At 35.8% G+C, this 14,756-nt stretch overlaps 1 protein-coding gene across 3 annotated transcripts in view; it reads left to right on the top strand.

The window, feature by feature from the left end:
* Positions 1 to 14,756, top strand: part of DENND5A (DENN domain containing 5A) — a 103,883-nt gene that overhangs the window by 14,741 nt on the left and 74,386 nt on the right. For 2 of the 3 annotated variants that reach the window (XM_073216165.1, XM_037026326.2), the window contains exons 2-3: positions 12,484 to 12,555; positions 13,327 to 13,436. In XM_073216165.1, coding sequence (XP_073072266.1) covers positions 12,484 to 12,555; positions 13,327 to 13,436 — 182 coding nt within the window. The remainder of the gene's footprint in view (positions 1 to 12,483; positions 12,556 to 13,326; positions 13,437 to 14,756) is intronic. The other variant, XM_037026327.2, reaches the window with a different exon arrangement.

Raw genomic sequence — 14,756 nt, 5'->3', positions numbered from 1 at the left:
TACTAAGAATATGTAGGTCAGACGAACCACATTTTCTTTTCTAAGAGAGTAGACTGATAAAAGAGGGGAATAGCTGTCAGCTTCCATTTTTGGATTTGAAAATGTTTTGAAGGGAATGATTAGGATATGCATGATAATAGATTTGAGGTGTATGATGAAACAGATGATGATGCAAAAGGAGAAGTCTGGAAAGGAGATAAGGCTTATACCAACACTAAAATGTAAGACTTAGTTGGCTACAGATTTGATTTGTGGCAAAAATCTGGTTTAGTTGACAGAAAATTGTGATTTTAGCTTGTGTTAATAGAGAGAGATTGTCAAAAAAGAGAGTTGGATAGTCCCATTTTAAATAATGTTAGACCACACCTAGAGTATGGTTTCAGTTCTAAGAGTGAGGATGGTTGAGGGAACTGAAAACTTTATCTTACGAACTGCTATCCAAGGAGCAGATTTGTTTCATGGTGAGTAAATGCCTCTGACAATAACTCTCACAGAGGAGTCCATAAGAACTTGGAGATGCAGAAATGCCAACATTGTTGGAATATCATAAAGTTTGATAGCACTCACTTGAATAAATGTAGATGCCTAATCAGGCAAAGAACTGTATGAAAATCATTCTCAGTAGAGATTAACATCCACTAAAGAATGAAGGTATGAAAAGGCATGCCATATTTTAGGAACTACAAGTTTGTTAGTGTGGATAATGTGTAGAGGGAGAGAGGGGGTGGTAGGAGGTGAGACTGGGCAGTTGGCAGGAGCCTTACTGAAGGAGAAACTGGAGCCCAGAAAGATAGATATGATTTGCAGAAGGCTTGGTATTGAATCAGGCCTAGAATTCCAGGTTTCTCACTTCCCTTTGAAGAGCTCTCCCTTTACTTCCTTTAGATATGGTTTAGATTTTCTTCAAAAAGGACAGGGCATGCCTTCTGTTTCTGTAAGGGTTCTAAATAATCACACAGGACTATTTTTAGAGTCCTTAATAAGCCAAAGGATTTATCGGAAAAACTGTGACCTATAAGCAGTAGGTTGGAAGGGTATTAACATTCCCAGTTACAGTGTTGGATGTTATGGTTTTAACTTGTAGAACAGGCAGTGTATATTCTAGGTCTTCCCATTTTACAATGCTATTTGCTTAAAAGAGAATTCTTTCTTTGCCTAATTCAAATGACAGATGCTAGAATGAACAGTTGCTAAAAATTGTTTATATCTAGACTTCTTAACCCAATTGTAATTAGTGTTTTTAGTTTTCTTTCTTTTCTTACATATGTTGCTTTAATGGTTACATATAATTTGCTGCCTTGATAATGTACCATACTATCCTCTCCTTAAGCATTTGCTTTTCTATTTCTTGCAGTTGCAAATAGCTCTATTATGAGAAATAACTTGTAAAAAATGCTATTTGGGTGCTAGTTTAGTGGGTGTTATTTTTTTTCTCATGTCTTTTGGGTGGAATTTTAGTGGATATATCAGATCAAAAGCTATGGATATTTTTTACAGCTTTTATGATGTCTTGTTCTGTTGAGCTTCTTTCAAAGGTGTCACTTTGTGGGTTGAACTCTTCAATGTTTAATTTTCTGACTCCCATACCAAAGTTTTAAGGCATGTTAACAGTCTGGAGAAGAGGATAGTTTTTGTTGTCTTCAAAAGAATTGAGTTTTCGTTTGAAACAGGTGGAAGGATGGAAATGAATTAATCGTAAATCTTGTCTTCAGTGATTTCACAGTTTAGTATGATACTGCTATTTAGCTTTGTTAGACAGTACATGTTACTAGATAGGAGAAAAGTTGCACATGTTGGCAGTGATTAGAGAAATCTGCATGATAAAGGTGGTATTTGAAAAAGGTCCTAAGTAAGGATAGGAAGGACTTAGACCAGGAGGATGTGAATGTGAATGGGGATGGGTAAAAAGAGGGTGAGCAGAGAACTGTGGGACATGTTTAGGCAGTATCAAGTCATTCTATTTGCCAGAACATATGCCATTCAGAGGATAGTAATGGAAACTAGGGTTAAAGAGTTGGGATAACAGGTAAAACAACCAAGGATATACAAGATAAACTGTATGAAAAAATAGCAGGAGAAAGAAGAGAGAAGATGGTATTCGACTGTAATAGCTTAAAGACTGTCAGCTTCCATAATTGCCTCTATTAATAACTCAGTTGCAGGAAAATTGCTACTGTTAAGTTGTTGTTCTGTTAGGGTCCTCAGTTTAGCATTTAGCAGATGTAATGATTTTCCAGAAAAAGGAGGATTAGTGTTTGTAGGGCTGTTGATCTAAATGGAGCTGGTTCACTTGCAGAGTCTATCCAGGTACGAGAGCATGAGATGTGTAGATAATGCTGGACATTGAGAAGCTGGAGAGAAAAGAATTGATATGGCATTTGTTCCTTGGGATCTAAGAAGCTGTAGCTGTTCACCTGAAGCTTTGGCAACAATGATGGCTTTTGATCTTGGTTTTCTTCCAAGGTCTGGTAGAAGGCCTTAGCCTCATGTCTTCATGTTCCTCTTACTAAGCTCACTTACTGGCATGTTGATACCTCCCCACCCTCCCTTTTAGCTTCATATGTTACTCTCCCTAGATCTCCAACGGAAGTCTCTGAGGGACCATCTTTGTCCTGACTGCTGGAGGTGGGGTAGCTGAGAGATTGATGTTGCTTGGTGCTGTGAGAGGGTCCAGGAGATTTTAGGTTGAAGGGAGAAGGAGGAGCCATCTTATGGTCTGTGTGTGGGTTGGGGATACTGCTTTGTATCGTAGAGGAACCTGCTCTGCTATATGGCTTTTTAGCCTTCTGATGATGATTACTTACTCTTGGAGTTTTCCTTACACCAAAATTGTACTCCTTGAGTGCTCTAAATTCTAAAGTTCTAAGACATCCACTCTAGTGTAATAGATGAGAAGAACATCAGATAAGGTTGTCTGGAGGATTTTCTAATCCCATTTTGTCCCATACTCATTGGGTGACTTATCTCAGAGCCAGTTTCCTTATCTGTAAAATACCTCTCAGGGTTGTGATGAAGCTTAGTGAAATAATATATTTGAAAGTGGTTTCAATGGATTCCAGGTAGTACATATCTTCTTTCCTTTTACTTTTGCATCAAAGATTTCTCATTCCATTTTATACAGAGAGAGGAGGAAATGTGCAAAGAGTAGTGTGTGGATAATTATATGAAGCTTCTGTTCGTGAAATGCCATATTGACTTTTTGAGAAAGAATACTTTTAATTTTTTAAGATTTAAAGTAGGTAAATGGAAAACTCTGATAGCACAGGATTTGAGGAAAGGGTCTGTATTTTCTTCTTCAGAAATCTCAGCAAAAACACAGAGAAAAGGAGCAGTGGGTGAGGAGAAGTCTGGGAAAAGAGGTCATTGTTATCTTGAAATGTTACTTGTGAGGGGATACTATTCGACTCACTTGTGATAATCTAGAAAGGGAGACCAATGCTGCCTCAAGTTGGAAACTAAATCCAGAGTTTTAGTAGATTTTTCACTATAAGGGAATGTTGGATAATGAATTTGACATAAATAACTTTTTCCTCCCTGAAGGGATTTTAGTAACAAGACAGAGAATGATGGTAGTCTTTTCACTGTCAGTGAGTAATGTAGCTGTGCAAATCTCTTTGCAGATGATGAGTCAGGATGCCTACAGTTCTTTTATAGCTTTGAGTTAAATTTAAATTTTGTTCATTTCAAATATTTTGAATATTTGTTTTCAAATATTTTGTTAATATTGCATAACTACTTCAGATTCATGTTTCTTTGGCTTAATAGGAAAGCATGACATGTTAGTCTTCTAGTTTCATCTTTAAATTAGGTGAAAATAAACAAGAAGTTACTTTTTATAGCCTACATCCTTGTATTTTAATAGTGTTTAAGTCAACTATTGTTGCAGCATAGAAATTAGAAATTAAGTTAGTATTCTAAATTTTAGTTTAAAAAATCTCTTCTTTACCTCTCAAGAAAAATGTGTTATTAAATTATATTTTTTAGTATAATTTCTTTATCATAGAGGTCATACATTGCTCACAGTAGGAAATTCAGAAAATACAGAAAAATATAAAGAATAAATTAGCAATTTCCACCTTCCAGAAGTAATAAGACCATGCTTAGTAGTTTGTGTATTTCTTTCCATAATTTTTTGGTTATAATTATTTAAAAATACAGTATATTGCAAGCAAATTCTCATTGTTTACAGTTTATAAGAAAGTTATACCAAAGGTGCTTAGGAACATCTGTTTCTTTGCTGCTTTTATTAAAATGTTCTTTGTTCTGATTTAAATTTCTTATATGATTTTTCTTACCATATGTCATTTTATTTTTTGAGGTAGGTAGGACATAGTCACAAATTTTTTAAAAACCCACCATCTCTCTTCAGGCTGTCGTAAGCTCTGTGGAGTAAGATGTCAGGTTTCATCAGAAGTCACATTCATGGAGCACTTTAACTGTGCCCCTATTTTCTTTCTTTTCTTTTATTTCTACATGAAGATATCCAGTCAGGAAAACTGTGTTAATCTACTTCATTACTCTACATTTCTTCTTTTTGAGATTTGCAACATCTACAAAGTTCATTTTGTTATAGGAGTCTGCTATGGTTTATCCCTTGTGTGAAACCTGTAATGGATACCTTAAAATTGTGTTTTATAGGAGTTCTTGGTTCACAAAATCCCTTTGAGAATCTGAACAAGTTGTAGGTGCTGCCCTAGCTCCATCAGTCTGAACAGTTTGATGGCTTGCTAGGCCTACTGCACAGCTGATACCTTAGGATGATGTCCCTTTACTTTATCTTGGAGTTACCCTCTGTCACTCTGTTGTGATGATCTAGTTTCCTGCATCTCATATGTACATCTTTCTTGGTTAATTCCAGTTTTGGCAGAGCACCTTTTAGATTTCCATAAGCTTGTTGTTTGTCTTTTTAAGCACTTTATTGAGATACAATTTACGTACCATAAAGTTACTCTGTATCCCTCCACTGCAGACAACTATAAATCTACTTTTTATCTCTATAGATTTGCTTACTCTGGACATTTTGTTTAAATGGCACATACTTTTTGAAACCCTTTAAATAAGCTTATTTTAGAAGGTTTAGATTTACAGAAGAGCTGCAAAGTTAGAACAGGGAGTTCTCATATACTCCATACTCAGTTACTCCTAATAGTAACATTTAAAAAGAAATTAAAGTATTGATATTCAATCTTACATTGGTTTCAAATATATACAACATAGTGGTTCAACAGTTACCCATATTATTAAATCCTCACCCTCTAGTAGGGTCACTATCTGTCAACATAGTAAAATGTTACAGAATCATTAACTGTATTTTCCATGCTGTACTACCATCCCTGTGATGAATCTATATTGTAATTGCAAATTATTGTGTCCCTTTATCCCCTCTCCCACCACTCTCCCCAGCCCCTCTCCCTTTGTAACCGCTAGTCCCTTCTCTGTGTCTCTGAGTCTACCGCTCTTTTTTTTCTTCTGTTTTGCTTTGTTTTTATACTCTACAAATAAGTGAAATCATTTGATATTTGCCTTTCTCCACTTGGCTTATTTCACTGAGCATAATGCCATCTAGATCCATCTATGTTATTGCAAATGGGAGGATATCTTTTCTTTTTATGGCTGAATAATATTTCATTGTATATATGTACTTTATCTTCTTTATCATTCATCTGTTATGGACACTTAGGTTACTTCCATATCTTGGTAATTGCAAATAGTGAAGTGATAAACATAGGGGTGCACATGTCTCTTTGAATCAGGGATCTTGTTTTCTTTGGGTAAATTCCTAGGAGTGGAATTCCTGGGTCAAATGATATTTCTGTTTTTAGGCTTTTGAGGAACCTTAATACTGCCTTCCACAGTAGTTGCACCAATTTGCAGTCCTACCAACAATGTAGGAGTGTTTCCCTTTCTCCACATCCTTGCCAGCATTTGTTGTTTCTTGTCTTTTGGATGTTGGTCATCCTAACTGGTGTGAGGTGATATCTCACTGTGGTTTTAATTCGCATTTCTGTGATGAATAGTGATGTGGAGCATCTTTTCATGTGCCTGTTGGCCATTTGTATTTCTTTTTTAGAGAAGTGTCTGTTCAGGTCCTCTGCCCATTTTTTGATTGGATTATTTGTTTTTTGGGTGTTGTGGTGTATGAGTTCTTTATACATTTTGGATGTGAACCCCTTATCAGATGAGTCATTTACGAATGTATTCTCCCATACTGTGGGATGCCTTTTTGTTCTGCTGATGGTGTCCTTTGTTGTACAGAAGCTTTTCAGCTTTATGTAGTCCCACTTGTTGATTTTTAATTTTGTTTCCCTTCCCTGAGGAGATGTGTCCAAGAAATGTTGCTCATGCTTTTATGTTCAAAAGATTTTTGCCTATGTTTTCTTCTAAGAGTTTTTTGGTTTCATGCCTTGCATTCAGGTCTTTGATCCATTTTGAGTTTACTTTTGTATATGGAGTTAGACAATAATACAGTTCATTCTTTTACATGTAGTTATCCAGTTTTCCCAGCACCAGTTGTTGAAGAGGCCGTCTTTTCCCCATTCTATATCCATGGCTCCTTTATCATCTGTTAATTTGCCATATATATATGGTTTTTATATCTTGGCTCTCTATTCTGTTTCATTGATCTGTTCCATTGGGTCTGTTCTTATGCCAGTACCAAATTGCTTTGATTACTGTGACTTTGTAGTATAGTTTGAAATCATGGAGTGTAATACCTCCAGCTTTGTTGTTCTTTCTCAGGATTGCTTTGGCTATTTGGGGTCTTTTGTGGTTCCATACGAATTTTAGAACTATTTGTTTTAGTTCATTGAAGAATGCTGTAGGAATTGTGGTAGGTATTGCATTGAATCTGTAGATTACTTTGGGCAGGATGGCCATTTTAACAGTATTAATTCTTCCTGTCCAAGAGCATGAGATGTATTTCCATTTATTGGTGTCATCTATAATTTCTCTTGTGAATGTCATAGTTTTCAGAGTAAAAGTCTTTCACCTCCTTGATTAGGTTTATTCCTAGGTATTTTATTATTTTTTATGCAATTATAAATGGAGTTGTTTTCCTGATTTCTTTTTCTGCTAGTTTGATGTTAGTATATAGGAATGTGACATTTCTGCTTATTAATTTTGTGTAATAGTAACATCTTACATTAGTATGGTGCATTTGTCTCAATGAGCAATATTGTTACATTATTTTAATTAAAGATTGGATCTGCTTTTATCCACAGTACTGGACATTTGGAGAACACTTTGAGTTTAGAAATGCATGCCCTTCATTTCTGGAAATTTTGTTGAATTATTTTATTGATAATATCTTCCCCTTTGTTTTCTCCTTTCTCTCTTTATGGAATGCAACTATTTGGGTATTAGACTTCCCAGATTGACTTTATACTTTATTCAGATTTCCTTAGTTTTTGCTTAATACTCTTTCTGTTCCAGGATTCTTTTCAGGATACCACAGTACAGTGAGTTGTTATGTCACTTTAGGCTCCTTTTTGCTGTAACAATTTCTCAGACTTTCCTTTTTTATGACTCTGACAGTTTTGAAAATACTGGTTAGCTATTTTGTAGAATGTCCTTCGGTTGAGATGTGTCTAATGTTTTTCTCATAATTAGACTGGGGTTATGGTTTTTGAGAGGAAGACTACAAAGGTAAAGTGCCATTCTCGTCATATTGTATCAAGGCTACATACATTCTGTCAACATAAGTTACAGCTGTTAATATTAATTGTGATCACCTGGTATGTTTGTCCAGTTTCTCCAGTGTAAAGTTATTCTTTTTTCCTATGAGTAGTTCCTACTTAAAGACTGGGGAATTACTTTTCACTTCTTTGAGAGCAGAGTATCTACATAAATTATTTGGAATTCTTATGTACAGGAGGTTTGTCTATGCTCCTATTTATTTAATCATTTATTTATATTAATATTCATGGATTTTTAAAACTACTTTGTGTGATAATTCAACTTCTTTGTTTGTTCAAATTATTCTAGTTTTGACTATTGGAAGATGCCAAAGATCATTGTGGGGTTTTTTTGAGTACTTCCTTACTTTCTAGCATTACAAGATGCTCTAGGTTCCTGCTGTATATTTTTTGCTCCAGTTAAAGAACCAGGCATTTCTCTAAGCAGCCCTTGTTCTTCTTATTGGAGAACCGTATTAGAAACCAAAATCTGATTGCTAGATGTGCTTATTGTTCCTTCTAGGCCCTGTGATAGAGCTTTTGAAGTTTTTTTCCCTGTATAATTTTCTATTTCCTCAAAGTTGCATTGATTGATTGATAGGCAAAAGGTTTTTTTGTCTAATCTTAGTCTTTCCTCAAATGCTTCATGATCTCTGGCAGTTTACATTTCAGAATAATGCACCAAGAAGCTAATTGGAAGCTCTGTGTTTATATAGGTGAGGTCTGGTTACAGAAAATTACAGTGTGTCTGGAGGCATAGTTTCTCCCCTGTATCATCAGCATCTCAAGGTCTTTTGGAGAGGGGACTACTCAGATAAAAGCCTCCTCCAAATCTCTGCCTTGAGGTCAACTTGCTGCCAGCCAAATATTGGAAAAGCATAGGGGTCTAAACATTCAGAGTTCATAGTTGTCTGCAAGAGAATTGGTCTCATAGGAGCTGCTTTAAAGTGACTGGAAGCAGAACCTCTTAGATTCAATTTTTTTCAGTTGTAGTTTCACAGATATTTATGTTATTCTCCCCATTCCCTCCAAGGAACCAGATATAAAAGTGCCCTTAGCTCTTTTTTTTTTAAACTTCAAATTTTATGTAAAGCTTCTTAAGTGTATCTCAGCAATGATTACTGATTAAGTTGAGAAATGGAAATATGCCTTTTATTTGGTGTATCTATTCCAAAACATAGGTTTAACAAATATGTCCCAGAGCAGTTTCCTAGGAAATGAAGATTACTTTTATTTTGCTTGAATCTAAGCTAACATTGTGTTCTGGAGAAGCTTTGCATAGTTCAAAGTAAACCAGGTGGAGATTTGACCATATTGGATCTTTCTCAGGTAGGTCTTTCTCAGGTAGTTCTTTTCATATCTGCTATACTATTTTCAGAACTATCACCATTTTCCACTGATGTAATTAATACATTTACTATGAATGGGCAACTTTGAGATTTTCGTGAACATTTTCAGATGACTTCAGACAAATTTTAAGAATTGTTTCTTTTTAAACTTGTTCATGTGTCTGTGTACATTTAAAGAGTTTTGCATCCAGTCAGCATAGACTTCTCATGATAGAAATAGAGAAAATAATGCTGTCCTAATTTCAGCATCACCCTAGAAAGCAGTTAGTAGGGCATATATTTTATTTTAGACTGTATGAAAACTGCCCATTTAGGTTAATCTGTAAGTGGTCAACTGTTTCCTGCCCAAATTAGGAGAAACACTAAGAGCTGTGGTTTCTAATTTTTTTGGGTCAAAAGACCCTTTGAGAATCTGATGAGAATTGTGTTTTCTGCCCAGAAAAATGCACATAGCTTCATACAAAATTTTCTAAGTCATTTCAGAGAGTTCAGGGGTTCCTTCATAGCATCTGAAGATAAACATCCCTCATTTGGGGTTGTTCACATCAAGGTAGTAACAACAGGCTGACAGCAGTACAAATGTCTGTTTCTTGATTGGTCAAAGCAGAGTAAGTAAACAAGAACCTATTAGAAGTACTTGTAAGGCATTCAGGCTTAAAAAAAAAATCTGTTATATTTATCTGAATCGTACTTCCCTGGGGCAGATTGACAAAAATAGACTGTCTAGTTGACCAGTATTTAAGTTGCTCTTAGAAATGGGTCTTAGTTCTGATAGACAGACCTGCAGACTGTGTGCCCTGTATGTGTTGGGCAAATAATTAGTTGTTGTTTTCTAAGACAATAGGACAGTTGTGGTTGTGATGTCATATTTCTAATGTTGTTTGGATTTCCAAAGATCTAAATAATAGAGGGTTTAAAGGACTTGTGACACATGTCCGGGTTTTGGAGGGGTAGAGCTATGTAGGTGTTCCTGAGGCATTAAGTCTCTACTGCTTATTCTCAAAATTTAGTCCTCAGTAAATGATGAAAGATTGAATTATTTTAATAAAAAGAGTTTATCTTTGTGAATCCCCTTCCTCTATTACTTTTCTGACACTCTATAGGGTGTCTGTAGTGAACATGATTTGTTCTTAGGGACCCTCATACCTCTTCTATATATAAATACATTTCCTCTTGCAGTGAGGATACTTTGCTTCTGCTACTAGTCCAGTCTAATACACAGAAGGATTTTTGTTTGAGATTGGCTCACTCTGACTCTCAGCAGTGCCTTTACTCAGAACCTGACTCTTTTTTTTTTGTTAAGGTATCATTGATATACACTGTTATGAAGGTTTCACATGAAAAACATTGTGGTTACTACATTCACCCTTATTATCAAGTCTCCCCCATACCCCATTGAAGTCACTGTCCATCAGTGTAGTAAGATGCCACAGAGTCACTACTTGCCTTCTCTGTGCTACACTTGTCTTTCCCGTGACCCCCCCCCACACCATGTGTACCAATCATAATACCCCTCAATCCCCTTCTCCCTCCCTCCCCACTCTCTCCACCTCTTACCACCTCCCCGCTTTGGTAACCGCTTGTCCCTTCTTGGAGTCTGTGAGTCTGCTGCTGTTTTTCAGAACCTGACTCTTTAAGACTTCTTTACTCAGCTTATTTGAAGAAGGTACAGGAGGTGGAGAGGTGCTGGTGGGGACAAAGGAGCTAAGAACCAGTTTTCCCTATGACTCATAGCCTCCCCCCTCCTCTTTTACCTCAGCTCAGCTAGTCCTGCTTACTTCTGGTTTTATCTCACTGGTTGTTTAAAATTCTCCCCTTAAAGAGTCCTCTGTTCCATTCTTGAATGCTCATCATGTCTTAGGGACACCTCATAGCCATCTAAGGACAATATCTTTCTCTAAAGGCTTTCATGTAGGACAGTGTTAACTGCACTGATTCCTGTATATGTTAAAAAATTTTGTGGTTTTTACTGAGGGGATTTTCTAGCCTAGTAAGGAAGAAATGAGCAAACTAACAACTAAAAGAAAGAAGCTTAGGAGGAAGAAATGGTTATCTTCTCTCAAAACGGAAAGCAGTTTAAAAATACATTCTGAGAATCCCAGACTGTAGACAAGATCATTATATCAGCTGCTTGCTGTTTTATTACTTTGTACAGTAAGTGCACACTTGCCATGGGTGGGCTCTTTGGAGGCATTACTGAGCTTTCTGAGAAGAGCTGTACATAGCTGTAAGGCTTTGTTGCTACTGCTGTTACCAGCTGCTTGCTGATTTTGTCAGTCTTCTTTAGTGAATATTACCAAATGTATTTTGAGAGATGAAATTTGCTGGAAAAGAGTTTCAGAAAAATCAGTTTGGAAGAAGAAATCAGGAAATGAGAGGAGCTGAAAATGTGGTACTTGCTTTACTAATACAAGGTTAGGTCTTGTCAGAAGTTGAAAATTATGACTAAGTGAGCTTCTTGTCATGATGATGGACAAATATTGAGAGAAAATGGAAGTGAAGGTTTTAGTTATAAAAATGATGACTTTCTGACTAGAATCATTATTTGTTTCTGAAACAGGTGCCTTATAATTATTATAAATTTCTTTTTTTTAGAAACTTTTGAGATGTCTCCGGGATGATTTAGAGTGAAGGACTATCTGACTTTAAGTTCATCCCAATCCTGTGTTGGTGAAGAATGTGTCTTCCTTAATAATCACCAGCCCCTTCTGGGTTCCAAATCAACTTAGGAGAACTATTGTTGGAACAGAGTATACTCTATGAGACAGAGCACATGTACATGATCTTGTACAAGCGTGCTCTGAATGGTTAGACCACATCAACTGAAGAGCTGGAGCCTTCCAGATAACCTCCCTGTGAAATGGTTATTTGTTTTTGATATACATTTGACAGTAAGGTCCTTCATTTGGTTTCTCTCTGTCCCCCACAGTACCTAAGGCCCATGTCAAACCTGAAAACTCAATGAATAGGTATAGAGTTCAGTTAACTTGATCTTGGTCATGTTTCTGATGTATTTTTTCCATGATTCCTACTAAATTTATTTGAAATATTTTAGTGCATTTAATTTGTCCCCCACTCCCTAACCCCTTAGGAAAAGAAAAGCAATTTTTGGGGCAGTATAGTTTTGGATAAAGCAATAGTGATGTTATAGTAATTTGATACCTGTTGAGCTCTTCATCTCATTGTACTGTACTATAATGTTTTTCAAACTGATTTGTGACCATTAGTAGGTGTACAATTAGTATGTTTGATTTTAATTATACAGAGTAGAACTTATGAGAGGATATCATATATAGTAAGGGTAAGTATTTTGTGAAATTTTTGTTCTAGGTAAATTTATATATACATTGTGTGTATTGCTTCATGATGTAAAATTTCATATGGGACTCATGGTCAAAAAAGTTTGAATAACATTGCTCATTGCTTTATTGTAATATTCTGTTATTTCATTTATCATATAGCATTATGCCAGTACATACAGGCTTCTAAAGCCAGGGATGGTGCCAGCCCATTCATTTCCAGTACTACTGAAGGTAAAAACAAAACAAACTTGAGAACACCCAAAGCTTTCTGGTGGCTCTTAACATATGTCTCTCCAGTGACATTTTGTGCCCTTTGACCTTTCAACTTTCTTGTACCTTTTTTTTGACCAGTAGAATTTTTACATTTACATCCCTCTAGGTGGTGGGTTCTTTGGTTCTTCCTCTTTTCATTTTAATGTCCTTATTTGAGTATATTCTCATGTTTTCAGGAGGGGAAGGGGGAAACAAGGGAGATTTTTAGAAATTTCAAGTGATTCTGAATGGACGAAATAGCTCATTAGATTTACTCTGAAGTCTGCTTTCTTAATGTTCATTATTCTTTTAGTCCCTTTGTATTTGTCGGAGATCATAGAAATACATACTTTATTCTGAATTTAAAATTACTTATGCTTCTGTGATGTTATCAGTTGACTTTAAGCAAGGTGAATGTGGCTTTCAGGAAAAAAAGATGGGTATAATCCTTCATCATTCCTTGTAGTTTCTCCCCTCTCTCCCAAGATTAACTATTGGGTGTGTAGTAATAATTTCATTTTCAAGAAAAGAAAAGATAGCTAGTGGTGTCCAATATTAACCATGCTAAACTTTTTTCAGCTTTTTTACTTACCTAATAACTTTGATACCTTTCCTGTTCTTAGATGGTTGGCATACTAACCCCTTTGCCTTTATTTCTATACTTTGCTGGACTGCCAAGCTCAGACATTCATAACCTTGCGATTTTAAGGGACTTCACGGAGATGATTTGCTTCATTCTTTTTCTTACAGGAGAAAATTTTGAGCAGACACCATTGAGGCGAACATTCAAGTCTAAAGTACTTGCCCGATATCCTGAGAATGTAGAATGGAATCCCTTTGACCAAGATGCAGTGGGAATGGTTAGTATTTGTTAGTTACAAATATGAGATAATTTACAGAGTAATTTATAGTGGGACTGTGAGTCTGGACTGTGGTAGCACTGATCCTACCAAGTATCGATAACTTTTCAAAAGTGGTTGTATGCATGTTGTTCATGACTGCATTTTGACCAGTGTATCAGATATTCAGAATATATCAAATACACTAAAAGTAACAATTTGTTTCTTTGTGCCATACAAGGTATAGTAAGGGGTCAGTGAACTTTTAGTGGTACTGAGCTTTTGGTTGTTTATAGCATTGAGATCACATGATGGGTGAGGTTTAAAGCATTTCCTCTCAATCTGTGTTGTATATATCCGAGTCATATGGCAGAAATGGGTATTTTTGTTTCATAGTAATTTTAGATAGGACAGCATTTTAAATCTCATCTAGAGGAGTGCTACTATGACTAAGCTAATCTTACAGAGGATTTGCCTTGTGCTAGATACTGTGATAAATATTTAATGAATTAACTCAATTAATCCTCACAATACCCCTTATGTAGATAATACTAAATAAGAAAATACACACACACACACACACACACACACACACACACACACACACATTTTACAAATGAGGAAACTGAGATCCAAAGAGGTTAAGTAATGTGTTCAAGGTCACACAGCTAAGAAGCATTTGAGCTGGAGTTTGAACACCATAATCTGGCGCCACAGCTCAGTTGTCAACCTTAACCACATTTTTGTACTGCCATTATTAATTCTTAATAGCATTTTTTAGTTTTTAGGATGATATTGTGTAATATAGGAAATAACCCTATGAAGTAGACAAAAGCAAACTGTATTATCTTTATTTCACAGATGAGGAAACTGAGTCATAGAGAGCCTCAAGTTTTTTGACTCCTAATTCAGTGCTTATTTCAGTATTGCTGTATGTCAGAAACACCTAGACACACCTATTCTCTGGAAAGTCAGGTTCAAGGCTAATGGATATAATATAATGTAGGTCATTGTATTTGTTAACACAGGTAGTAGTTAATTTGTACAGCCAGGTTTGTGTAAAACTGGAAAACAAGGACTGACTGACTCAGGTCAGTTTAATTAGCTATCCATGTTCCTTTATCTGAGTTAAAGTAAGAAAAAATGCAGCTCTATCCTGATTATGTCATCTCCCTACTTTATATGAAATGTGCATCCTTTTTTCTATGAAAAGAGAAGGTTTTATTGATAGACTTCTGTATGATTATAAGAGTCTAAAACTTTATTTTAGGTATAAAGTTGCATCTGTCTGGTTTTTAGATGCATTTCTAGCATCTTCTTCTAATACATGCTGTCATGCTT

This window comes from Manis javanica, chromosome 11, assembly GCF_040802235.1.
Source record: "Manis javanica isolate MJ-LG chromosome 11, MJ_LKY, whole genome shotgun sequence".
NCBI classification, from domain to species: Eukaryota; Metazoa; Chordata; class Mammalia; order Pholidota; family Manidae; genus Manis; species Manis javanica.
Note: the sequence above shows the minus strand (reverse complement) of the source record. Positions and strands in the feature narration are given on the sequence as shown.